We start from the raw sequence: 26,506 nt of genomic DNA, 5'->3' as shown, positions 1-26,506 counted from the left end.
ATGTCATGATCAGCTCACCCTTTTATCCTCCAAAGCAACAGGAGTAAGTAAAGTCCAAAGCAAGTGGACTATAAGCCGTTTGTCTGCTCTTTGATTAGAAAGGGATGTCTTCTCTGCGCCTAAAGAAAGTAACATCACAGGAACTATTATAGTAGTAGGGTGAATGTTTTCAAGTCTTGACCAATTTTCTCCCTTTATCTACTGAGCAGCAAGCCACATATTCCCTTCCAGCTTCTCTTCATTTCAGAATTTGCCAAGCAACAGTTATGAGAGATTGCTGATCAGAGCATGAAACATCACCTCATTCCTTCAGAATGACAGGCGCAATAAAAACCGAACACCTTACATTGCTACTATAGTCTCACTAGAACTTTATTTCGTAACTACCCTCTAGGATTAATAAAGTACACTTTAAAGTGTCCTTCAGGGTCATGAAAATTATAAATTATAATATGTATTATAATACATATAATAAATACATTTAAAATATATATAATAAATATATATTATAATATATAAAATATATAAATTTAAAATTATAATAAGAAAACATTTGCCTATTTTCATATTAAAATCCCACAATATTATCACCCTTCTGGTTGTCTATTTCAAATCAATTTAATAAGAAAATAATTTTCTCATATTAATGTTACAAATACACACCTATGGATGCAAGGACCCCCCTACTGAAACCTCCTGCTTTCGCTCTGAAATACCATAATCTGAATCATGCCCATCTTTCCTTGTTCTTGCTATTGAAGAATATAGGGCTGTAACTGTAATATGCTCACTCTTGAAGCCCCTGCTTTATTCACTAGATTCAACATAATGCTTGTATCTATATTTTGGGGTTTTTGTTATAAAATGCATGCCCATTTTCTTTGGCAAAAATATTTGGCATATTTAAGCAGCAGAAAGACAGAAGAGACCAAAACAATGCTTCCATACCATTCTCTCTTGTGGCTAGAAGCAATTGCATACATCACAACATCCATGGGCTGTGGTTAATTATTTCCTTTTGAGAAGAAACTAGAGACTTGAAGACTAAAAATCTGTAATTTCTTTCCTGGTAAGTTGTGGGAAAAAGCAGGAGAAAAAAAATCCCCAACAGACTTGTTTATTCTTACCAGCAGAATGCTTATAAAGATGGTATTACTGACATAAAACATAACAACAACCTTCCAAAAAACCTCTACTGCTCCTCTTATTATTAGTGAATACATTTTGCTAATAATTGCATGATCACAAGTAGACTAAGTTCCACCATTTCAGTGATTTAAAACATGGATGATGAAAAGACCCTAGAGTCTGTGCAACTTAAAAGATGAGATGGAACATGTGGAGACCAATATTCCAGACCAAATGGACTGAAAACAAATAGACGTGCAATATTAAGTTGTCCCATCAGAAACAACTGGTACCATCTTCAAGTCTCTACTCGTACTCTATAAGAAAAATTACTGCAGGTATGGAGCAACTGAGAGAAGGATCTGAAAAAGCCAGACATTTCTCCCACTCACTTGTAAAGAACATCATGGGTGAGAGCACAAAAAAAACCCAGGTCATGAGAAGTTTGAACCCGTTGCATACATACTCTTCCAGAAGCAGTACATGAACAGTACCAGCTTTAAGATGAGGCTGTGCACTGATAACTGCAGCTTTTGGCACTGAACAAAGGCCCAGCAATGTGCTTCTGTCTATAGGAATTGTTTCTGAGCAACACTGAACAAGTTAATGGGATATATCAAGAGTATTTCAACAAAAGGTGCCCAATTACCCTTCAGGATGTTCTCATGCCCTTTAGCCAGCTGATTATATGTTGGGTCTTTTCCCTTAGATACAAAGTGATTGCTCTGATGGCATAATTTCCTTTTTTCATGCATTCAAGTTTTTTTCTTTTCAATTAAAGCTACACAATAGAAAAACAAACAGCAGGAAAGGATGTAACTGCAGACTAAGGTGACACTTGGTTGACCTTAGGAGAAGGTCAAGACAGACTTCTCTCGTCACATTCACAAGGAACAAAACCTTACAGCCCTTTTGCAGGGAGCAATACAACATGATCTGGACACAGGAAAATAAAATACTACCATCAAAGTTATCTCATCACAAACATTTATGATGAGCACTTCAGTCAGCTATCTACATGCTTAAAGTGAGCCTCTTTTTTCTTCACTCACTGCTGCAAACTAAGTTATGGCATCACCTTACTACTAGTCCTACTTGTACAGTCAAATACTGCAGTAGCAAACTAAAAGATAAATCACTATAGATCTTCACAGTAAATTTGGAGGAAAATACTGTAAATATTAAAAAAAAATAATTAATGTAAGGGAAGATTAATTATTTCAGTCTTGGCCTCTGAGACAGATCAGCTCTGGAAAACCGTTTATTACACATGATACAGCAAGTGCAGAAAAATGTGACATTTAGTTTTAAACCAGGTCATGGTGATCAAATCTTCTCTTGCATACATAAGGAACTTTCCAGAAAAGCTACTCATCCTATTTTAGTGTACCATGGCCCTCAGCAGGATATCTGATCTAAAATACTAATCATTTAAAAATACCTCTCTGCCAAAACAAGCAACAGACCCAAAGTAAATACCAGACATACCACCCCAGAGTGATTAAAAAATAGAAGAAATATACGGTATAAAAGTCAAATTTTGAAGTGAGCAGAGTTAACAAAAGCTTTCAGTAAACCCTACTTTTTGAATAAAGAATGATGCCTAAAAAAAAAGTTATATTTGATACTATGAAAGATATGATGTTAATAAAAAACTTTTTTCACTTGATGTAGATTATAAAATGTAGATTTCTAAACTGTACCACAGCATGAGACCAGCAGACAACAGAAATCAGATGGTTATATAATTTGGTGGTTAAGCAAAGATATTTTTAGTGCTTTGCTAATCCATCTAATGCATTTCTTTCCAAGAGAAGAAAATGCATTACACTGATAGCAATAACAGGGTCAAAACATGAGGATATTGACAAGGAATTTACATCATCTAGAAAACAAAAAATTATCTCAAATTATTTTTAACAGCATCTATTTCTAAGGAAAGTTTATCAGGGATTGGGAATGGGTGACACTAACACGTAAGTAATTGAAGAGAAGAACCACAACAAAGAAGGAAAACTTTTACAGAAACACTTCAAATAGGAATCTCATAATGCAAAACAACCTGATGACACCTCAAGAGAATCAAATATTGAAGTGTGTAGGTAATTCTGAGTTGCACAGTGGTAGTTTATACTATCTGGGAAACCTGAAGCAACTTCTATTTTTTCTGAAAGAGTATTTTTTCAAAAACAATAGTAAAGAAACAATTTCCCCTTACATTCCATTTCATATTAATCTTGAGAAGATCAAAGCATGTTTAATATGAAAGTATGGGAATAGGACCACCAAAGGATAACAGAAGTATTTTTGTAAACAGCAAATATTATTGAAAAAAGAGGAGTTAAACCACTCCTTAGTGAAATCTGAAACAAACTAGTGTACTTAATGTCAAAAGTTCTGAATCGACTTTAAAGTTTCATTTATTAATAGATGGACGCATGAAAGTTGTGCAAAAAATGTTTCCTCAGCTGACTTGTACCTCAGCAGGCTGAATTTCTGCCTCCCTTGAAACTTCTACTTGCGAAATGAGACAACTCAGTGTCAAAGAACAGAAAAAAAGATGCAAAGGTGTGAAACTAATGAAAAGACAATAAATGGCTTCAGAGTCAGAGAGATAGGAAATGGTTTTAAAAGTGAGCATATAAAAGCAGAAAATGCAAGAGGAAACTGTCACCCTAATTCTGAAAAGTGAATTTCTTCTGCAAAACCAGAACTATTTTCTTGAATGGATTAAGCAGTGCTAGGTTATACATCTGCTCAAAACCACATTTTCATGTACCAGCAAATTCCAGAGAAATTAGTCATATTTTTCACAAAAAAGTATCCTTTAAGTATCACATTAGATACACACAAAAGCAGGGCTTTTCAGGGACCTTGAACGAGCAGGCAGGGTTTCTGCAGTTAGTTTAAGCTGAGTTTTCTCAGACTGACCTATGAAGACACAGTCAGTATGTTCTTTGAACTATCAGCCAAAAATGCCTTCATTATTACAAAAAGCTGATTAAATATGTTGTGAAATAGCAAATAAATAGAACTTTCATTATGAGGAAATGAGCTCACACATTTCACAGACCCAAGCCTTGTGCAACCCCTAGTCAAATACCAGGGCAGAATTCAGCATTTCTGAGGACTTATAATAATGGTCCAAAATTTAATAGTATTCTATACTGAAAATATTCCAGTCTGGCTTCATCCTTGCAGGAAACAGCAAAAATCTAGGTGTTCAAACAAGTGTGTGAGACCTCTGATGGTCTATCTGTATGGAGACCTTGCTCACAGAGACACCAGCTCCTTCATATTGCTCACTCACCATGGAGGTCTGCAGCCAAAGTTCATCATGTTATGCAGCATGTCATCTCTCAGCAGGTAACTCATAACTTAACTGTATGCAGACTTCATGATCACATTTATAATGATCTAATCACAAGTGTAAGGAGCAAGTGAATTCAAATCATGTATCTGTTACATTACAAAGATGGAAATAGTCAGTGAACTGTTAAAAGCCATTTAAAGCATGTCCTGATCAACTTATATTTGAAGCAAATATCAAATTAGATTTAGCCCAAACTCCTTGGTAAATTTACTCCGAACTACAATTTTGACTAATTGCATTTTTTGCTCACCAACCCATTAAATCTAAAAGCTAAATGCTATGTACTTTAATCCTTCTGCTAAAGAAGGTTCACCCTCAGAGCTCCATCAACAATTTTTCCATCAGAAATTCATCATATCTGTGCATGTCACAGACACAGACTTTGAGGTGAAAATGTTTGGTGCCTTTTCCTGATAACAAGTAGTTGTATAAAGCTCAATTATGAGCAAGTAATACAACTACATCTCTTGCAGATGGTCTAAATTTTAAACATACAAAATATACACTAATTTTTATCTGTCCCATTTCTGTCTTAAAATCAATTTCTGGAACAGGTATAAACTCTGAATTAGGAAATAAAATTACACTGCTCACTGATACAACATATACTATCAAACAGTGCTCGGGATTGTAACACATCATTATGATTTTTTTCTCGTATTTCATTATCAACTGAGAATATAAAACAATATTTATACCCATACACTGCACCTTTAAGAAACTGTGAATGCTGGGCAACATTAGACCTCCCAAGATGGATTAAGTTTTGCACAAGGAATCTAGTCACCCCTGGAAGAAAGAGAAAGCCTTTTTACAATAAACCACTGACTAATACTCCAACAGATTTGTACAAATTAAACATTTCTGAGTATCATAGTAAGTCACCGCCTTATAGAAATTATGCCATTCCCCCCTTTATTGCTAATCTGCGATTTCCAAAACTGAACTCTTCTCTAAAGCAGAAAATGATGCTGTGAATGGTAACAAATTTAGAAACATTTAAAACAAGAAAAGTCATTATATTTTCAGTAAAACTGAAAATAAGCCCTTCATCAAGACACATTAAGGTAGAGGCAGGACTCCCAATGGAAAAGAGACACCCATATGCTTAATGTGGTTCACCACTGCATCTTCACAAAGCACTCGGACAACTGGCACCTGTCTGGTTACAGTCTTAACTTTTGCTTACAGAACCACAGAATTGTTCAGGTGGCAAAACACCTTGAGATCATCAAGTCCAAAGTTAATCCACCTGCCAAGTCCAGCACTAAACCAAGTCCCTAAGTACCACGTCTACATGTAATTTAAGCACTTTCAGGGATGGTTCCCTTATTTTTTGTGAAATATGTTTTGTATCTTAGCGCTTGGAATTATATTCTTTGTTTCTAGGATATTCCTAAAATGCTTATACAACTGATATCACAAATTCCTGCAAGCAAAGGAGCTTAAAAAGTGAACTTGGGCAGAACACACACACACATGCGTGCACACACACAGAGCCAGATCCTAGGAAGTCACTTCAGTTTAGTGATCATCCAGATTTCTTGGTCTTCTTTCTTTTCCCTGTGGAAATCAAGTTTTTGAAAAGCAACAGGTATGAAATCCTGGCTCCAGATCAGAACACACTAGGGCTGAGACGCATGCTGATATCTGCCTACAGGCCACCTCAACAGTGACAATCTTTTGAGTCTTGCTTGTTCCCACATTTGGATTTTAAGTTTTTTTGCAAAACTAAGAGTCTAATGATCCAATACCTTTATTTATGAAGTAGTCTAAAAATTCAGAGAAGTATCTGAAATTATTCACCCCAAAGCCAGAAAGGAAATCTAAAGCAGCAGCAAAATAAATGACCTCTGCCTCTTCTTATATTTGCCAGTAACATCTGAGGCAAGCGGGAAGTGGAGATGCTGCATTATAGCAGTAAGGTAACTAAACAAGCCTTACCCACCTTATTCAGAGTGGGAATAGAAAAGAGATGTAGATACCTGTCTTCTTAACCCCCTAGAATAAAACAGCTGAAAATTCACATTTAACTGATTTCATTTTAGCCAAATACTAGAAAGAAATTTCTGGCTTTAAAATGCAAAACAGTAATACCATCATTGCTCATCAATCCCTACTTTCAATGTAGGACCGAAGTATAGCATTCCTCATCAAAAAAGTCTGGAAATAAAGACTAAAAAAATAATGAGAAAGAAGAAGAACTTAAGTGAATAAAAAATTAATTCAGAAACAGAACATAATAGGACAGACTAAATGACTGCTTCACCCACCTGTGGTTTAACACTGGATACCCTGGGCACAGGGCTGAGAACCCACATTATTAAAAAAATGCCAAGGAAAACCTTGAACAGCCAAGTGACTGAATTTGTGAATGGCAGCATCAGGGAAGTCTGAGGTACAACTGCCATGAAGGGCTGCACAGAACTCACTGATCACTCATAATGGCGGATGAAGTTCAATTTAACTGTAAGAGTGACGTGTAAAGCAGAACAACTCTAACTTTATTTATAAGTAGCTTTAAGGTGACCTTGGGAATGAACTCTTGGGAGACTACCTCTATTCAGCAGATCTGAGAATACTAAATCTTGAGAAGACAACAGGAATAATCAATAGGTTGTTTCAGATGTTAAATGCTTACATGGGTTTGAGGGAGGCAAACTTTAGTGGAGAATTTTTTTCCTGGACCCTAGACACAAAGAGATTGTGCCTCTATCTCCACAGACAATGATAGCAAAGAACTGCAGAAGAACAAGAAAGCAGAAAAACAAAGTGCAAACAGAGGAGTACTGAAATAAGAAGATCACAGTGAGACAGGCAAAAGAATGCAGGTCAGTGTACGCAAGTATGTACCAACATCTGTTACATAAAGCAGAAAAATTTATTAACCACAAGAAATGTGAAGAGAAGTCAAAATATGTATCACTTATCCATTAGTATTCAAACAAACAGTACAACTCATTGAACTACACCCGTTTTGAGAAAATGAATCAATTGTTATTTGGCAAATATAAAATTAAATCAATGTAGGGGGCATGAATTAATCATTTTAATGAGTATTTTTCTGCTGTAGCTGTTCCGTGAGAAACATGGTACTCTACAGAATACTGTTTAACAATGTTACAGTTAGATGATAGCAAGGTTTCTTATCCCTTGGAAGAAATAAGCTGGGAATGTTCTATATGAGTTGATTTAGTCTTTGAGCAAAACATCAAGTAAATTACTCAAGCTCCAACTAGTACCACTAGATGTATGTATGCAGTTGTACTGGATATAGCAGAAATACAAAATATCTTTTTGGTTTTGAGAGTATTTTTATAAAAAAATAAATAACGTAAATCTAATTACTTAACTCTACAGTTCATGCATGACTAACCAGTACAAATGATCCAGATTTTGGTTTTTAAATGGGTATGTATCTCCATCACAGAAACTCTCCTGCAAGTCAGTAGAGACAGATGCTATTTGCAGCTTAGCTTTTGAACAATTGTTGTAATGCACATCAAAACTGACATGCTGTATAAAAACTAAGGGGAGAATTTGCCTAACAACTCATCTTCTGTGGCTACAAAAAAATATTAGTCTCTTTGTGTATCCCAGTATCATTTAAAAAAAAGCCTTAATGTTGTAATGTACATCTGCTGGGCTACTACTGCAAAAATTGACTCTGCTTCTGAATTAAGTGCTCTGGAAATTGGGGGAAAAAACCCTTGCATCCGAATAAAGAATATTTCAAGAATGTTTGTACAGAAAAAAAGGCTTTCTTAGAAGGTTATTTTAAAAGCAGTCGTGCAGCATTGTTTAATTTATGTTCTGAAAGCACTGAATATTTCCAATCTTGTACTAGCCATCTCCTGATTTCAAACAATGTAGAAAAGCAACTCTCAAGTAACAATTCTGTTTGTATTAACAAACACAAGGTAAGACCGGATACACACCAGAACTGCTTTAAAAAAACTTAAATCCCTATTAAGCTTATGGCTGTAGGCAGGTATATTTGGATATAGGTAATTTGATAAAAAACTAAATACTAGAGGCTTTTTAAAATTTCAAGCTAAGAGATGCTACAGGACTAATTTTGCATATTTTCAGCCATGTAATCTTGGTGCATTAAATGCTAGGAAAGTAAAAAACAAAATAGTGATGTTATCTGATTTGTATGTTTTACACTGGTGTATTATTAATTCCCCAGCAAAAAACTGAGGATTAGTACAAGATTATGTTCTTTTACCAATAAGTTGTGTTTGAAATCTGAGGGAATATGTGCCCCAATGAAGTTAGTGGTGTTACTCCCACAGGAATCAAAGAACATTTTGGTTTTCTATAAAGAATGCAGAATTAACTTTAAAGTTACTATCTATAGTAGCTCAAGACCTATTTTAAGTTTTACCACAGCATTTCATTTGTTATCTTCAAACAAACTATATAGCAAATCGATTAAAAGTGATTTCATTTTGAACCTCAGGCAGCTTTTTGTACTGAAGCAAGCAGTCTTATAAAAATACCTTTGGTATTTGCTGGATCCTATTCCTAAACACAATGTTCATATTTCAGCTATAATAAGTAAAGCATCTCCAAGGCGTGTGAGGCACCAGGCTTGCAAGTGTCCAGTTTAGTTTCTTGAGTAAAGTGAGAGTGGTAGAGTCAGCTAAATCCATCATGGAAAGCTGTGTGTGGCACAAATAATTCCATGCTTTTTGGAATGATGGGCAGCTGCCTTCTAGTGTGGACACAAACTGTATTATCACATGTGTGTAATTTCATCTCTCCCTAGAAATCACAGTTTGTTCGGGTCAAGCTGAGCACACTGGTCACACAAGGCAATGAACACAACAAAGGACCTGCCTAATAAACCACCTAGTACTGTTTCCTGAGACTTCCACACGCTCTACACAACCCCACCATGCAGCACAGCATACTGAAGCTTACTCTGAATCAAAGTTAGGAAAAATAGAAGCAGTGGGTTCTTAAGTAACTGCTGTACTGTGGGCATGGGTGCTCTGGTCTGGGACACTGACAAGGGGGTCAGGAACCCCCCTGTACAGAGCCCCGAGAGACACTGTCTCTGATCTCTGTCCATGGAAAAGAGTTTTCAGACTTACAGGATGAATTACAAGCTCTGAGTGTTTGATATAAGCAATAATTAGTGTGGCACGGGTGCAAAAGTAGAATTTTCAGATTCTAGATAAGGGCTTCAAAGGAGGCAAGATGGAGGAAATTGGGCATGCCTTGTCCTTTTTCTTCTGCATACCCTCCATGTTTCACTGTAGCGTTGGCATTTTTCTATTGGTTTAGACTGGGGACACACTGTTCAACGTAGATGATAGATTATTGTACATTATTGTAAATATAGCACACATAGTTTCTGGTATATAATGTTTGTAACATCCCACTGAGGGGCAGAGCCCCGCACGCTGCAGGACAGACCTGCAGCAGGGCAGCAGAACATGTTAGAGATAAGCAAGAATAAACAACCTTGAAAACCAGCACAGGCAATTTACTACTTCTTCTTTGGCAGCAGGGTTGAAAGACAGAGACTTTCTACAATCCTGGGTTCATTTACATACCACAGGTTCTGACACTCTGGGGTGGACAGCTGTGAACCAGAGGTGCTGCCTAGCAAATTGAAACCAATGCCAAGTCCCCAAACCCAGGCTAGGGCAGCACCAGGCCAGGACTCAGGGTAACCTGGAGTTCTCTGACTCATCCTCAGCATTGGACATTACCCACATCTGGTTCCAGGCCATGATGACTGCAAGGAAGAGCAGGGACCCAAGAAAGTCCATGCTGTGAAGGTGGGTTCACTCCCAAACAAAATTGTTATTCCGGGTCTCCAGTACCAAGTCAATCCAGCTGCACCTTCCTCTTGCTCCCACTTCTAACAGCTCAAGACTCTTTGGGAGCCATGCAGAACAAAGCAGCCTGCTTGTGAGACAGGATCACAACCCAGGTTTCAGTAGTTTCTATTAAAAAAATAAAAGCTGAAATTTAGCTCTAGCATCTGTGGACTTGGACACAAACATGTTAAAAATAAAACTGAGCTGTCTAAAAAAGCTGCTCTGAAAAAGAAATCACTGCAGAAGATGCCAGTTAATCCCCCTTCAGTGTTCCACTTAAAAGGAGCACTAGAGTGACTAGAGGCTTGCTAGTCACTGCTGTCTGAGCACAGACAGCTAATTAACAAGGAGGAACTGCTCCATACTATTAATAGCAAGATATTGATTTTACTGTTATCTTGTTCTCCCAATCCAGTCTTTTACCAGCTTCTTTTCATCTGTTGGGCACTGCCATTTTCACAGACTGCAAGGTCTCCAGACAGCATAATTTGTTTGTGCAGTGCCTAACACAAAGGAACCATTATGCTTCACCAAATCTCAGGTGCTCATGTAATGAGAGCCCATTACAATATTGCTTTTAAGGTGGTCACAAGTTCTTATGGCATATTATGACAATACATACACTTCACTTAAAACTCACTAAAAACTTTAAAGTAATTGTAAGTATTTAGCTTCTGTGAAAAAGGAGAAGTTTAAATTCTTGATTCTGTTTTATGACCTGAAAGTTCAATTAAATGTAAAGAAAGTAGCAACACGGAAATATTTTTCACTTTTGATTTCTTTCTCCCTTTTCCTTCATACACTATGTTCTGGTTCATGTTTCTTACCCTGACTGTATTTTTATCATGTCCCTCTGTGTCTTTGCAAAGTTTGTTTTTCTCAGAGAGTTGACACTTAAAGGAAAATACCTTTTAAGGGGAGAATGAGCTAGAAAATACTTGAAAGAAAAGAAAAAGGCCTGGCTCTAGATGCTCAATTCTGAATGCTTAAAATTCACTTTTCTGAAAGAAGACGGAACATGAAGGGTTGTTAGTAAACAAACATCATTCCTTCACCTTCCACTGCTTCATGTTTACTTACAGGACTGATGTATTTCAAAAACACCCTGTGACACTGAGTATTATAAGGTAAGTTTATGTTCAAACTCTGAAAATTAATTTCAGAAACAATACAGTTTTTTACTGTACATAAGTGTTGATGAAGGCAAAGTTAATATCATACAATATAATGAAAACTTAAGTAATTTTCATACTATGAAAGATGTGCCCTAATCTAATTCCAGTTTATATTGAACTGCAGAGGGATATCCCCTTTGAATGAGACACATGACAGTGATGAAAAGGAAGTTCAAAATCCCTACAGTGAGAAGTATATGATATCCTCAAAATGAGTTTCCACTTGACTCTTGTTGAGTCAACACATGGGGCTTTTTAATATCTTCCGAAAGTACATCTTCCAGCATTTAAAGCACTTCACATGTATAGAGAATAATCAAATATTTCTGGAAAGCAGCTTGTCTTAGAGAGGATGACTCCAAATAAGGTATATAAACCTGACTGCTATTAGCACAATGCATTAAAGATGAATTTGAATTACTCTCCATAATAATGATATTTTTTTAAAGGCACCTTAAAAGTTTTGAAAAGGGAAAGTAATGAACATACTTTTGAAGTTTCTCAAATTCTGTGATTTTTATATTTATGGCAAAACATTTTTCCTTCAATACAGCTGGTAAAACTAATACACAATCAAATCCATTAAGCTGCACTGTAATTAAAAAAAATATTCATTGCTAATTTCTAATCTGTTTTGAATACACACCTGTGTAGCAGAAGCTAGTAATTATTTCCCAGATACAGCAGTTTTTTATACATCACATAATGTTGCAATCTGCTATCTTTTGCAAAATGCTGCTGTAATTTTCAAAACACCTCAGTACAAATAGCTCAAAAACTCAAAAGTTAAGTCAGGAGAGCCAATGTAACTTCAGGTTCAGAGAAGCACTACTTATCCCAACTTTTATATTTTCCTTTGTGTATAAAACTGTCACTTTAGACAAAGGAAGATTACACAGATTACTGAAGATGACTTTGAGACATAAAAAGACATTGGGAATATAAAGCAAAACAGTGGCTGGTCTCGTTGAAGACTATTTGGACATCTGTCACAGGTCAAACTACCAGCCTAGCCTGTCATGACCAGCAGGGAGCTATCAAGAGGAGTATGGTGTGTGTCCATTTGGCTGAACAAATATTTTGGGAATAAACAATGCAGGAAGAATAGCATACAACTCCAAGCTGCACTGAAAAGGAAGGTATCTGGATGAGAGTTAAGATTTCTACCTCTTTGGTTCAATGGTTTTTGGGGTGAGAAAAGGTCTATCTAGTGAGTTCTTCAACTAAGGGAATGGAAATCTACAGCAAGCACAAAGTGCTGCTGATATCTGTCCAGTCTGAAACACAGAAGGCCACTGTGCAGAGAGGTTATGCCACATGGGCAGAACCACCTTTGTATTTATTACACATTAGACAAATTACAGAAGGCACTTCTCCTAGGCTTTTTTGTGCAGTAGTAATTGTCAGGAAACAGACAAGACCTCCCTCCTCATATTCATCTAGGAAGACATTGCAAGAATGCTACGGTTCAAAGAATTACTGTATTATTAATATATCAGTTTGGTAAAAACTTGGTAAAGATAGTTTGGGAAAGTCAGTTCTTTAAGTCACCAGGGCCCATGGCCTTGCTCCTACTGGTAGATGCTCAAAACAAGTCTGAAAATTTGTGAGATAGGAGAGGCCTTGTCCTTCTTACTAAGGGAGTCCAACATGCCCTGAGAAGTAGAAGCTAATGTTACCTTCGTGCCTGATGTTGCCCAGCTTGGTGTCAGGTCTCTCGGCCTTTGAATCAGTGTCAGCACAGTTGGTGCAGTGGCTACTAAAAAGAGAGAACACCTGAATCTGTGATCTTGCTGTCTATCCTGGTAGTCATGGGAGTGTTTCAGAGAGATTTTTAGCTGAGAAACCAAAGGGAGAGACTGCCCCTGGTCACAGATGCACTACGACTTCTGCTGCACTACAACTTCAAAAACATATTTTCAAGAAATCAACATTGTTTTGATAAATTGTTCCAAAAGAAGCAATTCGAACTCTGTCCTCCACCTAAAAGCAAAGGGAAGGAAAAGCAAACAAAACACTTCAGAGACACTTCTTGAAGAGGAAGTGCATACACCATGTCTTGGAATGTAATGGTCTCAAGACAACAGCTTTTTAGTAGCTTTACACAGACTCAGAGGGTAGCTCCCCCTTTCCACACATCCCACCCAGGTTTTTTTCTGTTAAAACTAGGGCTTATTATGTAGTGACATAACATGAATGGGACCTAGTACTTTCTTAAAGTTAGGTATTACTGATCTGCTTTACTAATATGGTATGCTATCATATAATGCCTTATATATACTTATAGAAGTAACCAAGCATATGCTACACTTTTGTTACTTACATGACTAGTTCTCAGAAAGATCCTTTAACGGTATGCTAGATTCTTCATCTCAGTGTCTCAACTACCTCTTGCCGTGAGCATTTTATATATTCAAGCTCTCCCAGTTAAGCAGTTTTTTGTATTTTCTGTATTTCTTAGAACTGTCAGGAAAAGGGTAGTCACTGGGGACACACTAGTGACCATACTAAATTAGGAAGCAGTTGTTAAGCTCGAAGAGTAATGTGAAATCCACTTTCTAAAATAGTGTGAAGATTTTCTTTTATGCACATTCTGGGCTCTTTTTTTTTTTTTTATTCAAAGCATATTTCAAGAAAAGCCTGCCTGAGGAAACAAACGAAAGCTATCAATAGATAAACTGCCACAGAAACTTATTGGAAGGCAATAAAAATGAAATAGCTTTTTAAAGAGCTCTCAAACTTAACAATAAAACCAATTAAAATTGTCTGTACTGATTTAATTTGCAATAATTCCATTTCAAGCAACTTTGCTTGGTTGTTGGTTAGCAATTCAAAGGGAAAATTACACTTTCTTCCACTACCTCCACTACCAATACCCATACATTTCTCCCATCTCAAAAATTTGTCAGAGGCACAGGGAGAGCTGACCTCCACTATCTGATGTGGTGGTTGTATGATCAGATGAGTTGAGGAGAAGCATGCTCCAAAATGGAAGGGTCCTCATAAAGAACTCTTTCAGCAGATACTGCCCTGGCAACCAAATCAACAGCCTCTAAGCACAACATCCTTGACCATTATTCTTATGCTGTTCCTACCACCGTTTCTCAGAAAAAGGGATGCATCTTAAGATGCCTATTGTCAAATGGGCAACTTCAGTGAGTTTCAGATGCTACCAAAAAACCTGGGAATAACATAAGCATAACTGGAGCATGGTTATGGGAAAATATTCAAACTTTACCTCATATGCCCCGTATCATTCACTACTTTCCTCACCAGTTTTATTTTCCAAACAGATTTAAAGGCATAATGCAGCAGGTCTTGAGAGAAAGCAGACATGTATCAAGAACAGAAATTTGCTTTTACAATATATTGTGGAACAAACACAAAATATTTACTCAAATGAGCCGAAATTCTAAGTTTCACATGCGTAATGCTACTAAAGTCAACAGAGCTACACACGTGAAACTGAAATGTCAGCAAGTGTTCACTAACACAAAGGTTTATAAACTTCTATTTGATAACTTACCTTGAGGTTGCAATTTCCACTTTGGTTCTTGCCATGGCAGCTGCTCGCTGTGCACCCTCTATTGCTCTATCCACCTTTTCTCTAGTTTTTGTGTTTCGTATTGGTATAAGTTGCTTTCTTATTCCACGGACCAAAATGTTATTTTTGTACTTTCCCTCTTCTTTGGTGCCATCTGGAAACATGGTACATCCATATCCATGCCTCCTGTTATTCAGCCACTCTCCTTCGTATTTCATACCATTTGAACGCTCACTGATACCAAAACCGCTGCGCTTGTCGTTCTTCCATTCACCCATATAGGCTTCTGTAGTGGTAGCATCAACATGGTCTTCCAGAGGGCTATAATCACAGTCACCATCTCCAAAACTAATCGTAGAGTTGGCATCACTAGAACTAATCCTGCTCATAGCAGCATCGCTCCTTACAGAGCTCCGTTTGCTAGATATCGATGACCTAGACTCCGATTTTCTAAGTTTTATACTACCAAGAAGGGATCCTCTTCTGAATAAGCCTCCTTTTTTCTTAATGCCCATGGCTTCTGGATCACTGTGAAAATTGAGCACAAATCCTCCTCTTGTTCCAGCCGGACTGTCAGAAGTGACGTCATGCAGAACAGTGCCATTGCTCTGCTCACTTCGAAGTGACGCCAGAGATGTTCGGAGAGGTGAACGGATCACAGTGGCCATGCCATAGGGTACACTCTGACGTACACCGTATCCATGTCTCATCCCTCCTGTCCACTGCCCCTGGTAGGTACCTTTCAAAGTAATAAGAAGTTAAATTTAGGAAGCAGTTTACCTAGCCCTCTCCATCAAATATGCTACAAGAAACACTACATTGCCAGCTCTGATTTTGGCAAGAAGAGATGCACAGGACACAGACAAACTACTTTTGTTACTTGCTTTTCTTATAAATTATTTTAAGCAAATCCTTCCCTTTCACAGCTGATTTATTTTGGCAAGTAACACAATAACTATAATCATAAGCATTTTTTAATGGATCTGTCCGGGAGACAAAAAATTGGGAGAAATTTCTAAAGTAGGACTCTCTCAACATTTTTTTAAGGAGGACTGATAGGAATGTGGCCAGCAGAAACAGACACACATTATATGTAGTCAGCTGAAGAGGAAGAGAGGGCTAGAGAGAAGGGAGAAAGCAGGACACTTACAGCTCTTGTTCCCAGCTGCCCACAGAAAGAGCAAGTAGGAAAAGTAACCATTCTGTTATTGTGGGTTTAAGGTGACTACAGACCTCACCTTGTCAGGAGTTATTGGACAGATTGTTTTCAGATGGGCTCTTGGATCCACTGTCATAAACCTCCATTGTAAAATTAAATCTTTTAAAAATTTTGTGCAGATTTGAATGAATGAACAAAACCTTAGGACCCCTTTTTTCCTTATGAGTTCTTCATACCAACACTTTCTGGTATCCCCAGTACATAAACATGCACTGCATTCTGCCTTATGTTCTGACAGAGGGATCAAAAGCATTAATTCTTTAGCCTTTTTTTTGCCTTTTAGTTGTTCTGCAGTACGTGAAGAAAGGCAAGGCAGTAACACAACATTGCACAACATTCTAGCAAACATTTAATCGTAACTACTCTTGTAAAAAGTTTTAAACAGCAATGTAAGGAGGGAATATGGTATACGATATGAAAAGTCATAGATGACCATGCAAAGTTGCACTGGAGCCAAACCCCACCTTTATCAGATTACTACAGCAATTTTTCTTCTTATATTCTTGAAAGGCATTTTCATTTTGGCACTTGCCAGTGTCTGCTGCCTGAAGGCCATTTCTACCAGAGGCTCCAAAGGAAGGTTGCATGGATACGGTAACTAGCAAGTAGAAGATAACTTATTTTGTGATGTAATTTCACTCTAATTCCCACTAAACTACTTTAAGCTTCTTAAAATGAAAATGCTCACCCAGCTAGTGCTGAGTTTTTGGTTTTATTTTTAAGGCTATTTTGAATATTTTTTACAGAGGGATGAATAAGCAATCTTTAATTTTTTTAAGATTTTGATTGGCTTCAACTGGAGCACCTATTAACTATTCAGAGAACTAAATATCAAATGTCAAATTCAGTGATTGAATCTCAAAGCAAATGGATCTTGGATCTACATCTTTAACTGCAGGTACTTCACAAATATTTTTACAAAAATTTTATATATACCTACTGGTTTGGTTGTGTATGTGTCCACATCGGTCAAGTACTGCCTTACTCTTTACCTCTTCTGCTAACTTGTATTTCAGTGTTAACACATAATTAAATTTGCTAAGTCTGTTTTTGCTATTATAAAATACTAGATAGGTTCCAAAACATAACTATTTCATGTTGGTAGAAAATTCTACCAAGTGGAAGGTTTTAACAGATGGCTGCTGACACAAACAAATAACTTTCTTAGTTTCTTTCTCATTCTCTGTATCCTGGATACCTACTACTGCACTGGTTGTAAGGGTGCTGAATCTAGGAACATGATTATTTTAAAAAACACAGCATATGGGGAAGAACAAATAGAAACATGAGCACAAAGCACTGATGTTCTGTAAATACTGCAAATATACAACCACAATCTATTTTTTTTTGTTGTTTTAATAAACAGTAAATTCCTGGAAATACATTAATATTTTATGAGCACAAATTACTTCATTTTGCCCCTAATTATTTCTGGGATCTCTGATGATATACTGTAACTAAGAATCTGGCTAAATACACTTATTGTTAAAGTATAACCACTTTATTGTTCTGCATTTGTTAATTTAATTTTGAAATAACAAATCTAAGTTTAATTTTGATTATACTACAATATTACATTAGAGCAGCATCTCATAATTATTGCTCTCCATGCTGCTTACATCAGACTTTAAGCACAATCAACTATTTCAGTACGGAATTTTAAAGAAGTATAAAGGGTCAGCCTCTTTTTCTTACTAATATTTTAATTAATAAACATGTGTTCAATGGAAAGCGCAAAAATACTGAATTAATTTAGGACTTGTATTTTTCACTACTCTAGAAAGAAGGGAAGTGTTTTCTGCTTCCCTTAAGGGCATTAAAACAAGAACAATTAATATGCTGCTATCCACTAGTCCAATTTTCCTTTTTATTGGGGAAATAAAATCAATGCCAGCTTCTTCTAAAGAGAAAACAGTAAAAAAGAAAACGGAAGATTCATACTCATTTTGTCTTTAAAAAGTATGAGATATTTAGGCTGAGTCTTATGCAGTGTAGCAGGTAACTTATCATTTCTGTCATCACAGATCTGTCAGTAGAAAGGCTTCTGATACTAATACTGAAAAGCCAACTAGTTTTCCTTGGTTTTTCAACTCACATTTTAAAGGAAAAGTGTTTTAATGACATATGGAGAGAGTGTCCAGAATGTAGATATAGGAATCTTGTACAGTAATTTGACTGACTATATCAGACTTTAACTGCATCACCTTATTCCATACATTTTAGAAATCTTTAAACAAGCAAGACAAGGTATATTGCAATATAATTAAATACAATAATGTATAAGACATGATGAAAAAGCTTTTCCCATATATGACAATGAAAACATTTGCAGTATTTACCTGTCTCTATAGATAGAGATAAATATGAATGATACATCAACAAACACACCATATTCTGTTTCACCTTACAGGATAGTTCAAAGCAGTTCCTCTAAAGGTCAATTATCAAAATTTTAATTAACACTGCAATTAACAACATAATTAAAAATTATATTTGACCATAAAATAGTAACATTGTTTAGCACTAATTTTTCAAAAGCTAGGCTTACTATCCTTTTTGTAACTCAAGAAACATTCAGCCACAACTGCTGACCATTCATCTGGTGTTTAATTGGTTCTCTTGAAAAGGTGTTCATATTCTGAGCCTCAGAGCTATTATAAAGTGTAATTTTTTCCCTTTTCTTTTTGTTGGCAAGTTGTTCTAAGATATAATTTCATAATCTGTTTCCTTAGTTACAGTGTGCCATCCCTTCTAAAACACCCTTGGTGCATCTTACAGCTGTAAATGTCATTGCCCACTTGCAGCTAAAATTTAAAACTACACTCTGAAAAAAAACTGAGGGGTCAAGGACCCATTTAATTACTCCACTTGCTCTTATGCTTTACTTAGATATTCTGTAGTTTAAAAAAGTTGTTGCATTAGAACTTTTGCGTGCATTTTTCACTCAAATATTAAATAAGCATAGACCTAGAAAGAAGACCTCACAGAAATCAATGAACATATGTGACCTTTGCTTCAGGGTGTTTTTTTCCCGTTCTCCCTCTGTGGAATGACAACATGCAATTGGTTTTTGCTGATGTTGGAAGGACCATAAATAACCAATTTAAACATACTGAAGTTTCAAATTAGGCCACAGTCGCTCCTCTGGTAGGTTTTGCGTCTTCACACAGATTAACAAAACCTAGGAGGTTTAAAGGAGGAACAAAAACCCAGATTGCTGCAGGGGACAGATAGATGGGCCACTTGAAAGCCCAATGTAATCACATGCAATGAATGAAGTATCATGGTTTATAAGTCACAGTGTTTTCCTCAGAGATTTGACTGAGTGACAATTTTAAGCATCTAAACACAGCATGATATATATTACTCATGTCATGAAAAGTGTTGTGTGCAAAACTGAGGAACACAGTCAAATGCTTATTTTCCTTTTCCCTCCTTCAATGATATCTCATAATGCCACCAATGCATGGGGATATACTAAAACAAACAAACAAACAAAAACCCCAAAAAGCTAGCAGCAAAGAGCTAGCATTATAAAGCTAGCATTATAGTGAGTTTGAAAATAAACTGGCATAGTCTAATGAGTTATTTCTCTATACTGGTATTCTCTGGTATTCATGAAGAGAGTTTTCCTGCAACTGTTTTAAATTATGTTAAAGATACATGTGTAAATCTGGTTTCCTTATAAACCCATTTCAGATGTTGTTCTGGTGTGCAAATACATCTATTGTTCCCAGAGCATGGAAACAAAAGCACATCTGCAAACATCTATGACGTATTGCTCTGCTTCATTCATGACTACTTTCATTAAAATCAATGGGACTTCACACCCTCTGTTTGTATGAGCTGCAACATGCAAAACGCGAGTCATGACAACAGATTTCAGCTAAGGGTGTGAACTGGATCCTTCATATGTTGTTCCAAGTCTAAATATTGAGAGAATTTACCTCCAATAACCAGCACTATATTAAGATTTTTTTTTTAAACCACAAGAAACCTAAAGAAAAAAGGATTAAAACAACTTCAATTTGAGAAAATGATTTCTAGAAGATTTACTGGAATGGCAATCTACTTTTCCAGAAGGGAAGGGAGAGGGAAAAAAAAAGCCACTGCTCGCAATTAGCCAAAACAAATATAATAAAAATGAAAAGTGCATTGTGTGATGAAAGTGAAATTGAAATTCTGATCGCTTCCATACTTTGATTTTGGTGGTGTATTTTTAAAAATTTTATTTTATTTTTATTCATCCACAAACATAGCTGCCTTTGGATAGCAGAACTTTCCACACCAGGAAACAATTTTTGGACAGCTACAAATATCTCTAAACAAGGGGACAGAAAGGTAAAAAACCCACTGCACATCTCCTTGTCTGAAAGAACTGAATCTTACCAACTTGCTACATTTTCTATTTTGGAAAAGAAAAAAATAGGAGCCCAACTGCAAATATCTAATTTTCTGCTTAATACAAAAATACCAATTCTCCTGAAAGTTTGACCAGAGATGATGAGACAAAATTCTTTGAAGAAACCAGCAAAAGCATCAGCTGAGAGCTGATACATGGGTCAGTCCTTTAGCCACATTACGTGAACAGTACCTCTGATTTTGGTAAATTCTATTACTTGCCTGTTAACTGAACACGTTTCTGAACCCTGAAGCAAGCAGCATTTCTGTAAAAAAAAACCCCAGCAACTCTCTAGTCCTAAAACTGAGACCCGTTTTTCCTCCTGTACAACAGACCAAACCTGCCCCCTTGTTCCTAGGTGAAGAGCAACTCTACAGAAGTTGCAGGTGGCACTTCCAGCGAGGCCAATGACATTACAGCAGCAAAGGCTGAATTGAAGAGTATTAAGCTTATTTATCGCGCAGAGCATGAAGTGACAGAGGTGCAAGAACTGTGAGCGAGCGCCCAGGTAAGCTCCAGGGCTCGCTAACCTCACTGCACCCCGAGGTGACCGCTGCCTCCTTCAGCAGAGCGCGAACCGCCGCGGCCGCCCCGCAGCCCACCGCGGGCTCAGCCCTGGGACACCGGCTTTGTCGTGGGGAAGGGTGTGAGAGGCAGGTCTGTGCGACTGCACTGCACACCTCCTGCTTTGAACAGAATGCTTCAAACTACCCCGTATTTCGGTAAAGACGGGAGTTATGATACGAGGGTGGACCCAAGTTTCATTGATTTTACGCAAGCTGCGTCCCCACTCCATTAGCTCCAGCCTCCTGTTTACAAGCCGAGCGCACAAAGCCCGCACGCCAGCGCGACACAAGGGCTCCATTGTAACAGGTTCTCGCCGTTCCCGCACGAACGCGGTGCGCGGGGGGCGAGGTGCCGGGGCTCGCGGTGCCTGCGCTCCCCGGGCCGGGCGCGGCCACCCGGCCATCGCTGCCTCGGGCAGGGAGCCCGTGAGCCGCCTCGGCGGGGAGAAAGGAAAGCCGTCTGCAGGCGGCCGTAATGCGGATTTCTACCAGCTGGCCGGGAGAAAGCGCTGAGTCCGGACAGCTCAGCGCGCTCGGAGCGCAGCCGGCTCCTCGCGGAGCGGGGCGGGGCGGGCGCCAGGCACCTGTGGCGCTCCCCCGCCGCCAGCGGGGCCTCGGGGGCGCCGAGCGAACGTTGCCGGGAAAGGCGCACGGCCGCGGGCAGGGGCAGGAGAAGCGACCGCGGTGCGAGGGCGGCGGTCCGAGCGCGGGGTGAAGGACGGGCCCTGCCCGCGGCGCGCCCACGCAGGCGCGGCCCCCCACCCCCATGCCCGCCCGCCGCGGCGCCGCCGCGCGCGGGGCGCCCCCCGCCGGCGCCCACCTCCGTCCCCGTAGGTCTCCACGCCGTATCCGTCCTGCAGCCCGTTGCTCCAGGTGCCCTCGTAGCGGGCCGGCGTGCTGAGGCTCTGCCGCACCCCGTAGCGCCCCTTGAAACCGTGAGACCACTCGCCGCGGTACATCCACCTGCCCTTCGTCTCCACGCCCAGCCCGTGGCGCTTGCCCTGCGCCCAGTAGCCCAGGTAGGTGTTGCCGCTGGGCCAGGTGTAGCCGCCCGCCACCTCGAAGCCGTGGGACCAGGAGCCGGCATACTCGCCCTGCCCCTTGGGGCCGGTGCAAATGCCGTGCCCGTGGGCTTTACCGTCCTCCCAGCCGCCGCAGTAGGTGCCGCCATCGTCGAAGTCGAACCGGCCGCCCGTCATCCAGGGCAGCGGGGCGAGCGCGGCGCCGCCGCCGCCTCCCGCCCGCCTTCCCTGCTCCGCCTGCCTTGCCTTGCCTTCCCTTCCCGCCCGCCGCCCGACCGACAGCCCCGGCGTTCCCGCGACTGCGAGCGCTCCGCCGGCCGGCCGCCCGCGCCCAGCCCAGCCGCAGCCCCGCGGCGGCGAGCGGCGCCCGCCCCCCGCTCCTCCCCGCCCGCCCCTCCGCTCAGCCCGGGCCCGCCCCCGGTGTGGCCGCGCCGCTGCCGCGGGGCAGGTGCGCGCCCTGGGGCGGGCTGGGGCTGCGGCCGCGCCGGGGCGGGCTGATCCCCGGGAGCAGCCGCCGTGGCCCGCTCGCTCCCGGGGCGGTCTCCGCGTGCTTTCTGCTCCCGGGAAAAGGTGCCCCCACGCTGGTCGGGGGCGCGCGGCCCGGGGCGGGGCGCGCCGGGAGCGCGCAGGCCGGGCCGGGCCGGGCCGGGCCGGGGCCCCGCCATGCCCGGGGGGCGGCGGTGGCTCCGTGCCCTGGCCCGCCTCGGCCCTGCCCGCCCCTCGGGGTCCCGGGCAGGTTGATGCTACACCTGCTAGCACCTGCAACAAGTAGGCAAAAAGAGAGGGCTTCCGAGTGATACTTGTGATTCTTTGTTTTGTTTTGTTTTTTGGTTTGTTTGGGTTTTTCTTTTTTAATTTTTATTTATTTCTTACTTGCCCTGAGCTTGAAGACGAGGTTTAAGCCGAAATTGTGCATAAAGAGCACAACCAAGTTGTGTTTTGTTCATTTTCCAAATCATATATGGAGGCCACCAAGTTCCAGGGGTGGAGAAATACGGGGCAAAAAGAACGTGAGTGGTATTGAGGCTTTTCATGGACAGCACGGCTGGGAACTTCATTAGGAGCCTCTTATTATGCCATAAGCTCCGCGGTCATCAAGCGACTGAAGAGCTCTAAATGCTGCCAAGTACTTCTTTGCCAGATATTTGATAATCAGATAAAAAATTGTAAGGACAAATAACAGGAGAAATACACAAGCATAGAAATTGCAGAGAGAATAGCGGGGAAGGGACTGAAAGCTTCTGTCATGGTGTCCTGGCTTTCTGTTCTTTCACAGTCACAGACCAGGACTGGAAAAAAATATGAAAGAAAACCTTTTTCAATGGGGATTTTGTTAGAAGCATGATTCATATTTGTTAATCATGGGTCATGGTACTATCTGGACACAGATTATTTGGAAAAGCGGAGAAATAATGGCTATCTTAGTAGCTAGAAATATAATTGCAAGTGGAAGATTTGAATTCAAGACATTAGAAATTGAAATGGTCAAGCTCCAGAAATCTGCCAAATTCAGCCCAAATGTAAGCAGTTTTGTCTTAGACCTAAATGAAATTAACGTACTGCACATATTAAACATACCCATGTTACATGAATAAATTTTCAAACTTTGTGCTTCACAACACACTCTTCCGTGTACATTTTTATGCCAGGTTTACACAGTTTAGTGGGAAAGTATTTCTGCTCTTTCTAGGGGAGAGCTGGGCGCCATAACTGATACTGTTGTCTCCTGTCATCATAAGAAGTGTGTGCTTCAAAGCCTTCTTTCTGTGCTGTAAGAGGATTTCTAGTTCTGCTTGAACACGTGGCGGTAGAAGACAGTGCACACATTTCGGTGCATATGTACAAAGACAAAAGGACACAGTCAAAGACTTGTGCCTTTTCACAAGAAGATGGAGAAGCTTTCAATGCCCCTTTGAGCCCAGAAAATTTTGTTCCATTGTTTTGGAGCGTACAAACCAGACAAAAATGTTGTTTCTGTAACACAGACATGCAGTCTTCCACGTATCTTTGGACAAGGCTTCAAAGTGTGCTGAAGTTAAGGACAGACCTTCACTGCAATATGGTATTTTTGGAAAGCTGTTATTGCAAATGGAGGGGAAGTCTGAAAATATTGCAGTGGGTGGGATTGCTGAAGAAGATACAGTGCAGTATTCTCTGTGTATTGCTTGAGCTTAATGAGTTTTATGCCCTACATGCCTTGCATTTCTTCCTCAAGAAAAAGATTGGAAACAATAGTGGTGACAATGCATGTTCTTTGAGGAGTTTACTATTTTCACTCAATTTATTTCCTGTTTTCTTTCTTCCGACAGAAGATAAAGCCCTGTAATGTTTGAACACCATTAGGGAATATTGAAACACTGTATGGTTTGGAGAACCACCTGTTGGAAGTCAGCATGCATAATAATTTATACTGGTGTAGAATTTTCTAGGCATGGATGTTGCCTATTCATAACTGCATGTTATTTTTTATATGAGCAGACTTTTTTGAAGTTGTCACAATTGAACTGGAGCTGCTGAGCATTGGGTATGTCTGTTATGGGGCTACTGTTGCATTGCATGGTGTTTCTGGGTGCTGTGTGCATAAATGAGGTGTAAAGTCAGAATTGCCTTGGACAACAATTCTGTGCCCTGTGCACAGCCAGAACACAACCAGCACGGAGGGGAGCAGAGGTGAGGTGTGAAAATGGATTAGCAAATCCAGATGGTGCTGCTGCTCTTCGGCAGTGGAAGAGGTGCTCTGGTGAGGGAATGGGAGATTTGCCCAGCTCCTCTGTGGATCTGAGCTGTTTCTTTGAAGGACCAGCTTTGTCCCTCTGCCGAGACAATAATCACAGTTGTGCAAATCCTTTGCCAAGCTGGGTATCTCTTTTGGCTCAGTATTGGTAAATGACTGGATTTGCTTTTGTAAAGACTGGGGTAATTGCAGCCCTGATGTGTTACTGTACTGTTACTTAGCGATGAATTGTTTATCCCTAAAGCTGTGGATGCTCTGTCTCTTAGGGTATCCCAAACCTATAGCTAATCAGGGCTGCCTTAAGTTCTAATATCTTTACAGTAGAAGATGTAGCATTGCAAAAATTAAATAGGCATCTGCCTATTAGTGCTTTGTTTTACCCCCTTGATTTAAATTGTTCAGATTTTAATACTAGATTAGCTGAACCAACAAGATCAGGTGGGCCAGAGATGAACTGTGCAAATTTCAGGAAGGAATCATGTTATTTTTCTTTTGTTATCATATGTGTGTCGTGACCTGCAAATGATGCTAAAATCAGTGGTAATTTTGCATGTGGTTGATATTTCCAGGTGTACTTATTTAAATGAGGTAATCAATTTAAATTAACTTGATGCTTGATGGCAAGATAAATTCATCGCTGCCAGCCTTCTCTTATTATATTTTCAGCGGGGGATAAATTTTAATAGATATGAGAATAGAAGTGCTTTGCAGAGAACTCCCAGCATCACTTAGACAGGTCTTGATGATGTAAGAAGCCACAGGTGTCTCATTGCTGATGAGATTGTAAATTAATTTTTTGGTTTTTTTTTGGTTGGGTTTTCTTTTTTTGCTAACAGATTTTGCATTGACAGGTCTCAACTTCAGTTCAAGCCACATCATATTTGCTTCTGGCCACAGTGTAAGTAATGCTCATATTCAACCTTTAGCATGTATATGTTAAATACCTTAGATCCACAGACTTTGTTTCCTTTCCTTCTTCCCAGAATTAAATTAAAAATTACTCTACAACTCCACAGATGCAGGAACTAAGCAGTTACAGGTATATGAATGAGTTTCCCTTTTGTCCAAAGTAAATGGAATTAATTCTACTACTTTTTAAATCTACATTACTAGAGTTCTTTTCTGAAATCTTTCATGCATGTAATACTCAAAAAATACAAGGGCCAGGTGCAGTTTATTAATTATTTACAAAGAAGTCATCACAGCACTAGTCTGATGACACTATATGTATGCAAAACATGAGTACCTGATGACACAGTATGTATGCAAAAACTGTGCTGCAGGGTTATATTTAAAAAGGTCCTTGCTATAGGGAGGGAAGGTGCAGCAGGTGAAGATACAGACATTTAATATTAACTCCAGACATCTAATATTATTTGGATACAAAACTGCTGAGTTCAAACTATTAGTCTATAGATATCTGATGCATGAATAAAAATTAGGCACATTTATTCTTACTCTTAAAAGCCTGATTCAGCAGGGAATTACTTTAAGTACTTTAGTAAT

At 39.5% G+C, this 26,506-nt stretch overlaps 1 protein-coding gene across 5 annotated transcripts in view; it reads right to left on the bottom strand.

The window, feature by feature from the left end:
* The window catches only part of JPH1 (junctophilin 1), an 83,267-nt gene extending 60,656 nt beyond the window's left edge, over positions 1-22,611 (bottom strand). For 4 of the 5 annotated variants that reach the window (XM_021530589.2, XM_021530590.2, XM_021530592.2 and 1 more), the window contains exons 1-2: positions 22,065-22,611; positions 15,040-15,796 (exon numbers count right to left, since the gene is read on the bottom strand). In XM_021530589.2, coding sequence (XP_021386264.1) covers positions 15,040-15,796; positions 22,065-22,443 — 1,136 coding nt within the window. In that variant the 5' untranslated portion in view covers positions 22,444-22,611. Of the gene's footprint in view, positions 1-7,576; positions 13,270-15,039; positions 15,797-22,064 lie in introns of those variants that run through there. The other variant, XM_077783179.1, reaches the window with a different exon arrangement.
* Between the last annotated feature and the right edge of the window lie 3,895 nt (positions 22,612-26,506).

The sequence above is a fragment of the Lonchura striata genome, chromosome 1 (genome assembly GCF_046129695.1).
Source record: "Lonchura striata isolate bLonStr1 chromosome 1, bLonStr1.mat, whole genome shotgun sequence".
In the NCBI taxonomy this organism is placed as follows: Eukaryota; Metazoa; Chordata; class Aves; order Passeriformes; family Estrildidae; genus Lonchura; species Lonchura striata.
This window is presented reverse-complemented; position numbering and strand designations above follow the sequence as displayed.